This window comes from Condylura cristata, unplaced genomic scaffold, assembly GCF_000260355.1.
Source record: "Condylura cristata isolate star-nosed mole 26May11 unplaced genomic scaffold, ConCri1.0 scaffold00002, whole genome shotgun sequence".
Lineage (NCBI taxonomy): Eukaryota > Metazoa > Chordata > Mammalia > Eulipotyphla > Talpidae > Condylura > Condylura cristata.
Genome location: NW_004567103.1, coordinates 42,312,152 through 42,325,001, shown reverse-complemented (window position 1 = coordinate 42,325,001; position 12,850 = coordinate 42,312,152). Strand labels below are relative to the sequence as shown.

The 12,850-nt window shown below is 51.8% G+C and overlaps 1 protein-coding gene across 1 annotated transcript; it reads left to right on the top strand.

The window, feature by feature from the left end:
- Positions 1–296: 296 nt before the first annotated feature.
- On the top strand, positions 297–3,028 carry HOXD4 (homeobox D4). Its single transcript, XM_004674500.2, has 2 exons — positions 297–1,853; positions 2,409–3,028. The coding sequence occupies exons 1-2, from the start codon at positions 1,421–1,423 to the stop codon at positions 2,750–2,752; spliced, it is 777 nt and encodes a 258-aa protein (XP_004674557.1). The 5' UTR covers positions 297–1,420; the 3' UTR covers positions 2,753–3,028.
- The last annotated feature ends 9,822 nt before the right edge of the window (positions 3,029–12,850 follow it).

Below are 12,850 nucleotides of genomic sequence, written 5' to 3'. Positions count from 1 at the left end.
TCCTGGCTGCTTGACTGCTCTCTAACCCCTGCTATGGTACAAGGATGGGAAACTCATTGCTGCAAATTGCCACCAAGCCCTTCAGCCTACCTGAACAGGCTCTGAAACTGCGGGTGGCTGCTTCGGGCCGGTGATGCCTCAGAAGAGGCTGGGGCTGGAAGCAGTTTAAGTAGTACCAGCCTGGGTGGAATCCAGAGGTTGTAACGTTGTCTATATATACCCTGTAGAACCGAATTTGTGTGGTGTCCACATAGTCACAGATTCGATTCTAGGGGAATATATGGTCGATGCAAAAACTTCACATTTCTCCGAAATAGCCAGTCTAAAGTGGAGGTAAGAGGTAACCCGCTGGTCGGCAGTGCCTCTTTCTGTTTTATTACCTTGGACTCCAGGAGGACCGACTGACCCTGGTGATATAGAGCAGCCTGTTCCTCCAGAAGCCTCTCCCTTCTAAACACAGTCTCCTGTGGGTGCTGCTGCAACAACAAAAATAAATAAAATGAATTGATTGCATGAATACAGGGCCGAAAAACTAGGTTTTGGGGGCCAGGGGGAAAGGTGGGAAGCCAACTAGCCCCAATTTCAACTCTGCCCTCCAAGAACTTGGAGAATATCCAGTGAAGGGGCTCACTGGCATTTGTGGCCCACGAAGGAAAAAGGCAAGCTAGGAAGAAGGGGGACCTCATTTGGGTAAGTAGTATATGCTCTCACCACTTTCCTTCCTGGATGGAGCACTGGGGACTCCTCGCTATATGGGCAAGGTCTGCCTTTGACTAGAAACACCCCTGGCCTAGGCACGGGCAGAAAGCTTGGCAGTTAGGTTATTCATTGCCTAATTCAGTTCAGGCCAGTCAGATTCTGGTAACTTTTGGGTGACCCTGATGAAGACAAAGCCGGGACTCGGCCTTTGTATGGGAGAGTCCCCCTCTGGCGAGCTGGAATCCTGCCTGCTTGGGGTGTTCTGCCCAACTCAGAGGCTGTCCAGCCCACCCACCTTTTGATGCCTTAATGGGTATGGGGATTCTCACCCTCCCCCCCTTGACCTGTGAAGGCTTTGGGGAGCTGCTTTCAGGCAGGGTTGAGGGGAGAGAGCACTGAAGGTTAGCAAAGTCAGTGGCAGACAAAAACTGGAATTACCTGCAGGGAGTGAGGGTACTGAGGGTTAGACCTGCATTAACATCTGGTGGAGGCCCTCAAATGTGCCCCTGTGAGTCACTTGATTACACGTATGTTATTTAGTTAAATTTGTGAAAATTATGAGATGCTCACCAACCCGGTGATAAACTCGCTCCATTGCTATTGGCTGGCCTGGTCACGTGGCCAACCAACTTTATTCAGTTGACAGCAAGTAGGAGGGCCCTATGGAAGGAGAAAAAAAGACAACACGAGAAAAATTAGTATTTTCTACCTTCTGAAATTAATGGCCATGAGTTCGTATATGGTGAACTCCAAGTATGTGGACCCCAAGTTCCCTCCGTGCGAGGAATATTTGCAGGGTGGCTACCTAGGCGAGCAGGGCGCCGACTTCTACGGTGGCGGTGCGCAGGGTGCCGACTTCCAGCCCTCGGGGCTCTACCCACGGCCCGACTTCGGTGAGCAGCCCTTCGGAGGCGGCCCGGGGCCCGGCTCGGCGCTGCCTACGCGGGGTCACGGGCAAGAACCCAGCGGCCCTGGTGGCCACTACGGCGCCCAGAGAGAGCCCTGCCCAGCGCCTTCAGCGCCCCCGCCCGCACCCCTGCCGGGTGCCCGGGCCTGCAGCCAACCAGGCGGCCCCAAGCCACCGGCCCCCGGGACAGCACTCAAGCAGCCCGCCGTGGTCTACCCATGGATGAAGAAGGTGCATGTGAATTCTGGTAAGGCGTGGGCCCAGCGACCTTTCAGCCCCATCCTCACTCAAGGCCTGGAATCCGGGAGCGGTGCAAGAGGGTGGGGGCCAGTGGGGCTTCAACGGGCGCCGCAGTTACTCTCTTCATAAATTTTTATAGTTGAGGGAGCAGGCCGGGACCATGTGGCTGACTGCTCCGCTGTGGGCAAAAAAGGGGGTGGAGATGGGGGTGGGGAGGGGTGGGGGAGGACTCCATTTTCAGAGTGGAAGGAACACGTTGTGGGAGAAAGGGATTTCCAAAATACTTGGGAATTCTGGAGTTCAAAGCGGAGGAGTAGGGAGATGGGAACACATTTGGGGATCCCAGCCTGCGAGCCTGGGGAAGTAGGTGGGTTTGCGGTGGCTGGGTGGGTGGGAGCGAGCGTGTGTGCGCCTAGGAGAGAGGGCGGGAGCGAGGGAGAGAGCAGGCTCCGGAGCGCGGGGAGGGCGCTGGGCCTCTGGGCGCGCCAGGAAGTGAGCGCTGGTGGCAGGGTCCTAACTGCTGGCCTAGTGCTGACCTGACTCTGCTGTTTTGTCTCTGCAGTAAACCCCAACTATACCGGCGGGGAGCCCAAGCGTTCCCGGACAGCCTACACCCGGCAGCAAGTCCTAGAACTGGAAAAGGAATTTCATTTTAACAGGTATCTGACCAGGCGCCGTCGGATTGAAATTGCTCACACCCTGTGTCTGTCAGAGCGCCAGATCAAGATCTGGTTCCAGAACCGGAGGATGAAGTGGAAAAAAGACCATAAGTTGCCCAACACCAAAGGCAGGTCCTCCTCTTCTTCTACATCGTCATCGTCTTCCTCCTGCTCCTCCTCAGCTGCCCCTGGCCAGCATTTGCAGCCTCTGGTCAAGGACCACCACACGGACCTGACGACCTTATAGAAGTGGGGACCCTGGGCCCATCCCTCCCTGTGCTCCCGGCTGAGCCGAAGCTGCGGGTGCAGGCCGGGCCTGCTGTCACCTCGCTGGGCTCTAAGGTACTGTGGGGTGGACCTGGGACACGCAGGCCGCCCTCGGACTAGGTTAGCATCCTGCCCGAGGGCAGCCCCCTCCCTGGACCAGGGATGGGGGTGGGAGGGGGGTGGGATTCTCTCTCTAAGTATATTATCAAATGGCAGGAGCTACTGAGAACATAAAACCTTGGAGAGTCATTAAACTCCTGAAAATCTCCTCTGTTGGATTTTGAATTTGCAAATGAAGGTTGGATGCTTTACCCTTGTAAATTTGAACATTCAGCCCACTCTATCCCTCCAGGGATCTTGGGGGGGGGAGGGGTGGAATTGAGGCAGAACCATGGCACCTGTGCTAGGTGCTTGCAGTAGAAGCAAGATTGCTGGGCCAGGGCTTCTGAACTTTCTGGGTTGTCTATATAGATTGCAGTGTGAAAAAAAAAATTTTTTTTTCTCTCCCAGCGGCCCCATGTCCAAATAAATAAGTCTGAGAAGGAAGTGGAAAAGGGTTGTTTTATATTTAGATTATATTTGCTTAAATATTTATTTGTGGGGAATGAGGTATAGAAATAACTGACATCTAAATGCAAAAATCTCAAGATGGTGAAAGGGATTGCTTCTCAGGGAGCTGAATCTGATGATGTGACTTACTTCTGGTGTAACTTGCAGTTTGAACTCCACCCCCTCCCTTCTCCCCGGAAATGGGTGTAGGGGACCCTTAACCCTTCTAGAGGAAAGCAAAGGGTCCACTCAAATTTGAGTTCTTGAAAATGTATTTCCACATGTGCTTTTTTCAGCACTGTGCTTACAACCAGTTCTGGGTGATTAAAGGAGAGGGGGGAAAAAGAAAGAAACAAATGGTCCAACATTTTCCTTCTGGGGAAAGAAAACAAAACCTCTATGTTCTGGGTCATTAGATAATGACTGAATTTTCTGTTCCAACTGGATTCCAAATGCCCCAATACCCCATGTATAGCAGTGTTTTATAGAAATTGGTGTATGGCCTATGTGTGAGAGGGGACTGCAGTGGAAGGTGAAGAAGTCCTACTTTCAAAAAAAGAGGAAAAAACTCGCTGAATGTAGAAGTCCACAAAAGTTTGTTTTAGGATTTTCTCTCTGGGTGTTTGTTTCTTATTTTTCAAATAAATCTTAGAGCTTTCTCACCCAATTAGTTAGAGGCATAAACTGTAAAACTATAAAAGTTTTCAGGCCCATCCATGTGCCTGCCTCGAGAATAGTGGTTTAAAAACAATGACTCTCAAACAACAAGAGAGAGATCCTTAAGTCATTTTTCTTATGCCTTTCTCAGAAAGGTTCAGAGCTCATTTTTCTAGAATGCTGACCCTTAAGGATAAGGGGAAGAGTCAGAGGTAATGGCTAGAGTTCATATACTCAAATGAAAGAAGGCTTCCCAAGGTTTAAACCCCAATGCCTCTAGTTCCAAAGAGGAACCCTGGTTGTAGCTACTGACGTGACAAAAGGAGGGAGGGAGAAGGGGTGAACTTAAAAGGGAGATGGAGAATTTGGGTTATTTTTTTAGTGCTCCAGAACACTTAAGAAGTTTTCAGCAGTAGTTTAAAAAATATATTTAAGTATGTATATATGAGGTGGGGTACTTTCTCTGTAGGCATGTTCTTTGGCTCAGTGTCTCCTGAGAGCTAAGGGCAGGTATTCATTCACTGGAGTCCCTAGGCTGAAATTCCACTTCTCTAAAGTATCTTCCATGCCTTAGTCTTTTGTATTAGACCCTGGGGACAGCTCTTTGTTCCTCCTTGGGGTGAGCCTGGCTCTCAGACTTGCACATGGCAATACTTGAATATCTCCACGTCGGGATATTAAAGATGGATATTCCTGCATTATTCGCATCATTGTTTCTATGACAAAAAGCACAGAGTTCATACATAGTCAAGACGTCTTTTTTCTGACGCCCTCACGTTGAGAAGCTGAAAAGGTATTTTACTGAAGTTCGGCTAAATTACAGAATCAGGTTCATCCAGAGGACAAATTTTCTATTCGATTAGCTGTATTTCAGCCGGGAGGACTGACCTCTAAACCCTTAACCTTTTGGACTCTGACTACCCTTCTCTTCTTTTTTTCCTCTAACGTGCAGGGCAGTCTTTGGACACAGCAGTTGAAAAGAGCCGCTATCCTTAGGCAAGTTGGAAAGTTGCTAAGAATCTTTCCTAAAACCCAGATCTGTGAATACAACTGAACCCTCTCCTTGGGAGGGGGGGGGGGAAGTATTTGTTCACAACATCCAATAGCATGTATATCGTAGATTATTACAGAGAATTCCCTTCTTCTGAGAAGTTCAGGTTACTCACCCAGCTTCAGACCAAATGCCAAATCTACTTCCCTGCCCCACAGGAAAGCGGAGGGACATGTTTTCTAGGTGAAAACCCAACTCCTTCTCAAACTTAGTCCTACTACTTTGGAGAGTAACTTAATGGGAGAAACAACTTCTTTGTTTATAAGTCTGGGCTCTTCTTCCCAGCTTCCAGGGATTGTCTTTTGAAATGTTAATGAAGCCTGCTTGGCCCTCAGGGCTGTCTTCTACCCAGAGGTCCCAGCCGGACCCTAGAGTCCATTTGGGCCCACAGCAGTGGGGCAGGGAAGAAGCAGAGCGCCTAACCACCTAGTGCTGGGGAGGAAATGAGTTTCCATCTGGGAACGTGCTCTGGAGAAAGCTAAATATAGAATGGTTCAGCGTCCATTTGCTTTTGTTTCCAATTCCCCCAAATATGAGCCAGAAGTGTTTTGGTGTCTTTTTTTTTTTTAAGCTGTGTTGGGGTTGTGACTGGGGGGTGGGAGAGAGTTAAGTGTTTGCTGGGTATGAGGCTCCTTAGCCTCCCACCTCACTCTGTCCACTGCAGCCTTTTGTTGGGAGATGATATTGTCAGTCAGCCCCATGGTGTCTGTTCTCACAAGATGCTTTTTGAAATAGAATTGACTGATGTTCTACTGCCACTGATTAAAGTATTATTTATACTAATTGTTGCTTGTAGTTTTGATGTAATTCATTGATCTATATTTGAAATAATAAAAGGTGTAGCGAAATCTCCCTCCTGTTTGGTGCCTCTACAGAAGTATTCTTTACTAAGTTTTCTAAAAACATTCAATATGAATCATGTGTTTTCTTTTCCTCAATGTGCCTGTTGTGTAAAGGTTACACTGTGTAAGGCATAGCAAAATTCTGTCATTGCCCCTCCCTATACATACACACGCCCAATTTGGCCACCATATTTTCTGAGCATTGGGAAGCCTGGAGTTGAATTCAGGATACAGGGCTGTTGGGCATTGTTTTTGAAAGGAAAATAAGTAACACCCCAGGCTAAAAAGAGGCTCCAGGTTGGTTCTCTGGGTGCCCCTGCCAGCACCAGACCGCTCCAGCCTTTGTGGTGCCATGGGTGAGAGGCCTTCCCACCCTCCAACTCTGGAATAGTGGTGCTTGTTTCTGGGTCAAGTCTGGTCATTGGCTGCTTCTACATGACCCCTCTGGTCTGCAAACTCAGGCTTTTACTTTCTGGTGCTGCTCTGTCCCACTGGGGCCACCAGCACCTGCCCCTCCTCTCTCCAGCGCCCCCTCCACCCTGCCCTCCAGCCCACAATAAACACTCCCCTCTATAAAAAGTAGCCTGTGCTATTTTTATCACGAGGGCATTTTCAAGTCTTGGCCTCGCCTTGAAAAGGGGGCCAAGACAGGAGTCCCAAAATAGATGGGGCTGGAGGGGTGCTTGCTAGAGACAGGAAATGAGCAGAATGCATATAACCAGACATGTGTCCTTAATATATGGAAGGGCTCGCCTCAGACGCGTGGACATGTGTATTTATAAGTGCGCAGACAGAAGTTTAAATATTCAGACACATTTTATGATTGTCCTCTGCCCGTCTTTTGGTTAATGGCTCCTCCTGTGCCCACCAATACATCAATACCGTTGTGTGTATTGAATCACCGGCAGGGATGAGGAGGAAGCGAGTCCATAGCCGAGCCCGCTTGAGTACAGTACAGTAAATCCCGACCCTCGGCAGACGGCGCTTCCCGCCTGCCTGCCCGCCATGTTGGGGAGCCCTCCCTGCCCCCCGCGCTGGGCTGGGCGGCCGGGGCTCGCCGGCTGCCGGGGGAGGGCCTTTCATAACCCGGAGAATTTTCAAAGTGCGAGGAAGATGATAAGAATAGATTTCTACAAGTCCCGACCACGTGATTGGCGAAATAATTAATTCAGCACGTCCCTTAAGAAACACGGAGTCGTCATTAATCTGCCACGCAAAGGGCTCTCTCCGACTTGGAAAGTGCAGGGATCCCAAGAATATCACCCGCCGAGGGGGGCCGCGCGGCGCCCCCAACCCTCCATCCCAACCCCGCGGCGGCGGGCGCGGGAGCGCAGGCGGCAGGTAAATATTTTGGAGACTTTTATTTCTTCAGATTTAAATCCTTAATGAACTTAGCTGTCAGGGCTGCTGACAAATAGTTCTCTTTGCTTCCTGATTTGGAACCGCGCGCCGGCGAGAAGTTGTTAGTGGCTTGGAGGGTGACCTTTGGTTCAGCAAAGCTTTGCACTTATGAAAAATTACCGAGAGCGGTCGAGTGTGTGTGTGTGTGTGTGTGTGTGTGTGTGTGTGTATGTGCGCGCGCGCGCGCGCGCGGGTGTGTGTGTGTGTGCTGTGAGAGAGAGAGAGAGAGGTGAGGGGCAAGGGTTCGAGGGGCGAGGGTGCGCCCGGGCTTCTTGGAGACAACAGGAGTTGTAAAAATCCCGCCCGGCTGGGGGACGCGCCTGGCGCACGCGGGCTGAGGTTGCCCGGTCGCCTGTGTCTACCGGGAACAATGGTCGCTGTCACGGCATCTGCCGCCTATTCTTAAACCGGTGAGAAAAGGCCCTGGCCCTCTTTTCATGCAAGGGTCGTAAATTTTTCTTTGCGTCATAATAGAAGGCTATAAAATCGAGTTGAAATTTTACCCCAGGCAGGTTTTAACCAACAGATAATTATTTCCGAGTTGCTTCTCCCAATCCCCTCCCTCCCCACTCAAGCTCTGCTTGGACTTTCCTTTCTTTCCTATTATTTTTGTATTTTTATTTTCGGAGGAAGATCTCAAATAAAACTCCCTGCCGCAGAGCGGGAGACCCGGAGCCTGGAAACGCCTGGGGAAGGGATCTGAGGGAAAGGCCAGGGCAAGCCGGGAAGGCTATCGCTCCAGCGCTCTCCCAATTCAACCTTTTCCCCTCTCCCCAACCCCAAGGAGATTCGTTGTGCAAGAGTCACTCGGCTCCCACCACACTCCACCTCAGGGCTGGGGGGCGGCAGCGGTCTGGTCTAGCTTGCAACTCCCGCCAGATGCGACGCGGGAGTTGATTTTCTTGCTTTCCTCTTGTTGGCTTTGAGGATGATTTCGGGGAGCTGGGCTGAATGTGTGTGATGATTGTTTGGGGACTGTGTGTGTGTGTTTTGATTTCTTTTTTGGTGTGTGTATATTTCTGCGTCAGGACAGAGACAAAGTTTCCTCCGTTATGAATTATACATTCAAACAATAACACATTAATTCAATTATTCAAAGATGACAAATGTTTATGTGCTTTGCAAGTGACTCCAACGCTGATTTCGGGGCTTTTTCTAAGCAGCTTGCATTTTTCTCAATGAGAATTGGCTCTCCTCCCACCCCAACTCCACCTATCCTAGGCCCCCCAATAATCCCCTGATAGGCACACGAAAGAACCCACAAAAAGCCTCTCCAGCGCCACTGATAGTCCCACAGCCAACAGCCTCCCAAGGCCCGGGCTTGGCGGGCACCGGCCCGGGCTATTTTATCAGTGTGACAATTGCCCGAGTTGGTGTGATAAATCATCGTAAGTAATTCCTGAAAGGGTGCGAGGCTGTTGGGGGCCGGGCGAGGACTGTAAATCTTTCCGGTTTATTGCTCTATGAACATATGCTCCGATTGAAGAAGGCTTAGATCCTTTCCTGGAGACAAATTCCCGCAAAGCAGCCCCCCTCTTTGACTGGAGATTAACACTTGCTGTGGGCTGGCTGCTTGGTTCCTGGCAGGAGTCTGGGGGCGGGGTCCTTGGGATGGGGGTGCATTGGGGGTACCCACAGTCTGGCTCCAAGAGGTTCCCAAGTTGGGCCTCCAGCCAGACCCCTTCAGGTGAACAAAAGGAGGGGCTTGTTGACAGGTCTGGGGTCTTGAGCACAGGACCTGCCCTCTGGGACTTTTCTGTGCCTCTGGAGTGAAGATGGGAGGACTTTACCCCTTTCTCCCAGGCCTTACTGCAGTTGCCTGACCCATTCGCCTTCACCTTTCCCAGACCTTGCAAGCTGTGACAGGGCATCTGCTCTGTGCGGGATGGGATGCCTCTGAAAAGCAGAGGGGTCATGAGAGCAAGACTTTGGAAATGGGGTGGAGACCTCAACATGGGTGTGAGATTTTGGGGTGCAGGAGGTGGGGAGGACCCTGTGGGCTCATCAAAAGCCCAAGAGCTGGTAGCAGCCACTGACCCAAGGCAGGAGCTTATTCTTTCCATCTGCAGAATTGTTTCCCAAAATTCCTTTCATCACTCGGAGAGTGCTGGAACCCTGTCCTGATTTAATATTTTTTTAAAAACAAACTCCCTCAATCCCCCAAATAAGTTAGCCAAGGCTGAACCCGCACCTCTCCCTCCCCCCTCGCTTTCTTGAGGGCACCGTAGGAAGCGGGAAGCGGTGGCTTCGCTGCCCCTGGGCCTGCGGAATCCTCCAGCCCTGCCCAGAAAAACCGAGGCGCACAGGTTCCAGCCGGGGCTCGTGCATAGGTGGCTCCATGCCGCGCAGGATCCAGGTGGAGTGTGCAAGATGCAGGGAGGGGAGACCTCTAGGATCTGTCCGGCCGGCCGCTTAGGCGCCTTTTCTGGCTATGGAACTGGCAGCTCGTCTATGTCCCCGGAAGGAGTCATGGACCAAGCGGTGATGGCGGCGGCGGCGGCGGCGGCGGCGACGGTGGCGGTCGCAGAGGTGGTGGTAGGGTTCCGTTCGTACGACTATCCTGGGATATGAGTTGGAGTCTCCCACCTGAGGGCTGAAACCTGCTCTACTATAAACGCAATCCCATGCCCATGAGCGGAATATCAGCGAATTCTCCTAGGCGGCGCCTCACGGTGCTGATGCGGGGGTACCCCAAGCAGCCAGAGAGCTAAGGGAACCCTGAGCCTCCTCTGCTACCTCACAGCCGCCTGGGGAGATGCCTCTAAAAGAGGTGGCCTCTAATATTTACAATCTCCAGACCAGTCCACTGGCTGGCTGGGTCAGGGTCAGAGGTCGTGGGGTTGAGGGTGGGATGGGGTGAAGTGGAGAGACTTTCAGGGACCCCCCCCCCCATTGCACCAGCTTGGTTGAGGCTGTGTTGATCCGGAGCTTGGAGATGGGGGCTTTTCTTTTGCCCTACACCCACCCGTGTCTGCTGCGAGGAAGGAGCTGGGGGTCCGACACCTTCCTGCCCCTCCTCCCAGCCCCCAGGCCTGGCTGCGCTCCGGGGCTGTTTGGCGTGAAAGTTTCAGCCTCAATCAGTACAATCTTCCCTAGGGGTCACGTGAACAAATATGCTAGCATTTGAAGGCAGCGTCTGTATTTCCCGACTATGAGGGGGTTTCCGGGGCTCTCTCCAAATCCTTTCTGGGCCACATTCCGAAAGCAAAACAAACCCCGAGCCTTGGGGGGCCAAGGAGGGCTGGGCAGGAACCCAAGAGTGGGTGGGGGCGCGGGTGGCCGCCGCTCTGGGCCTGGGAGCCGACAGGCGGGCGGGTGGACCGACAGGCGCGCAGCGCAGGCGAAGCCAGCTCGGGGACTACGAACTCGTTCTTCCTGCGTTTATTGGTAGTTGAACCTCAGCCTGGTTCCGTTCTACCGGGAATTCCGTGTGCTCGGGTATATGGCCGCGTCTGCGAGCGCGCAAGACCAGGGTTGGGACAGTGTTGTCTGCAGACAAAGGGGGAAGGCTAGCTCTGCCCCCCACTGGCGCCCACTCTGAGGCCGAGGACACCAGGTTTATGATAAATTGGGATCCAGGTAAGCAATTGCATGACAAAATGGAAATCTTTGGGCACCGGGCTGCTTGCTGCCCCGAGCGGGATACTAAATATGATTTATTTTGTGTAATCTGTGATCTTGATTATTGCCAATTGGTGAGGCAGCCCGCACAGACCTAGATACACTTCTACATATACATCGAGGACGGTGATTAATCGTAACGGAGGTGCGTTTTGTGGGGATGCTCCCCGCCTACCCAAAGGTTAGGAGGACACACTATCTCGCCAGGCTTGGAGGGTGGCCGGTGGCCTTGGGTGGTGGTGGAGGTGGGGGACAGCAGTTTGAGGAGAGGGTCCGAAGAGAGGGTTGGGGGCTGGAGGAAGTATTCGGGGGTTGAATGTACAATTATGGAAATGGATTGAAAATGAAATGAATAAAAAGAAACTTTTTTTACACTGTCACTGCCAAAGTAAGATGGAACATCATATTAATTCTGTGTCTTGAGCTTCGGGGCTGAGCGCAGGCAGGTTGATTTATATGTATTTAAAATAAACTCAGTGGCCAGCCAGCTCCCTGCATTGTTCTGGGAGCTCTCTCCAATTACGCATGCCTTTATCTCTTGATGTTGGCTTAATCTTTTTTTCCTGGAAGATTAAAATGCTACTGGAGCTCTCTCTTCAAATTCAAGTGAATCCCCCAGCTACCCAGAAGAGTTTGGGAAGCTCTACCACAGTCCAATCACTAATTTGGGGTTTTTATGACAACAGTGGCCTGGGGGTTGGGGGGAAGGTTTAGGGCTTTGGGTCTTCCTCCCCAAATAACCCCAGAATGGAAGCTAAATCATATTTTGTCCTTCCCATCCCGTCCATCCTTTTGTTTACTGTGTCCTGTGGTTCCTAGTTGGAGGAGAACTGGAAAACTCAAGCCCGGTCCTTCCCCGGGCCAAAGCCTGCGGAGTAAGCGACTTCATAAGTCTGAGTGAGCGGCTCCACGCTCACTGGAACACCACTGGGTCGGGCCAGACAGGGCCTCTGTGTGGAAGGGACCGGAAAGCAAGGAACAGCCCTTAGAGTAGGTTGGGTAGGGCCCCAGTAGGTGAGAGACCCACTTTCAGGAACCTCATCATTAAAGGAGAGCAGTACAGTTGTTTTGTCAATCTTGCGTAGCTCCATCAGAACTTAAAGTCACTGGACATTTTTCTTCACTTGCTGCCTTGGAGCTGCGAGCCTGCCAACTTAGTCAGCTGAATCCAATTACTGCGAGCAGCATTTCATTTGGCCCTATGGAGCACTCACTTATAACTTCCCCGAAAATTTCAATAATCCGCACCAAGGCTTCCTACCCTAAAGACTTTTCCCTGGGTCCTGGTGGGGGGTGGGGTATCGGGCCAGGCCTGCCTGGGACCAGCTCTTCATTGACACCTCCAAGACGGGGTTCTCTTCTCTACCCCGGTTTCTGGCTGCGAAAAGGGACCAGGAGCTAGTGGCTCAGAGCCAGCCGGCTTAAGCCTACCATTCCCAGCAAGTATGAGGTGGAAGCAGGGCTGGTAGCTTGCACGATGGGTGGGTGGGAGAGGGAGCCTGCGAGATTTTGGGGGCTCTCAGACAGTCAAATTTGGCCTTGGGGGGTCCTCTTTCCTTTCACCTCCCGAAGCCTCTAGTGCTCAGAACCCGGAGCGCACACGCACCCCCAGGCACAAACTTACCCTGTTCCTCCGAGGTTGAGAAAACAAAATCTACCTACTGGCGTTGGGGGATCGAGGTTCTGGGTGGCTCTCTGAACTTAGGCCTGCTTCTGCTCCTATTTCTAAAGAATCTTTTTTTAAAAAAATAAATAAATAAGTAAAATAATCAAGCGGCAACAGTTGACGTCCGCCCACGTGAATGTATCATATAAAGAGGCTTTGGGGCTGCTGGGTCCCTTCTGAGGGCCGAGCTATTTGGCGCCTCCACCGCGCAGCCCTCGGGACCCGCCCATTGGATGGGCCCTTTTGGGTCCTGGCTGGCTGCTAAGCTGAAGCCCGGGAGCCATGGTAGAA

Coding starts and splice junctions, on each gene's coding strand:
- HOXD4 (XM_004674500.2), top strand. CDS start 1,421: ATGGCCATGAGTTCGTATATGGTGAACTCCAAGTATGTGGACCCCAAG. Junction 1,854..2,408: donor GAAGGTGCATGTGAATTCTG/GTAAGGCGTGGG, acceptor TTGTCTCTGCAG/TAAACCCCAACTATACCGGC.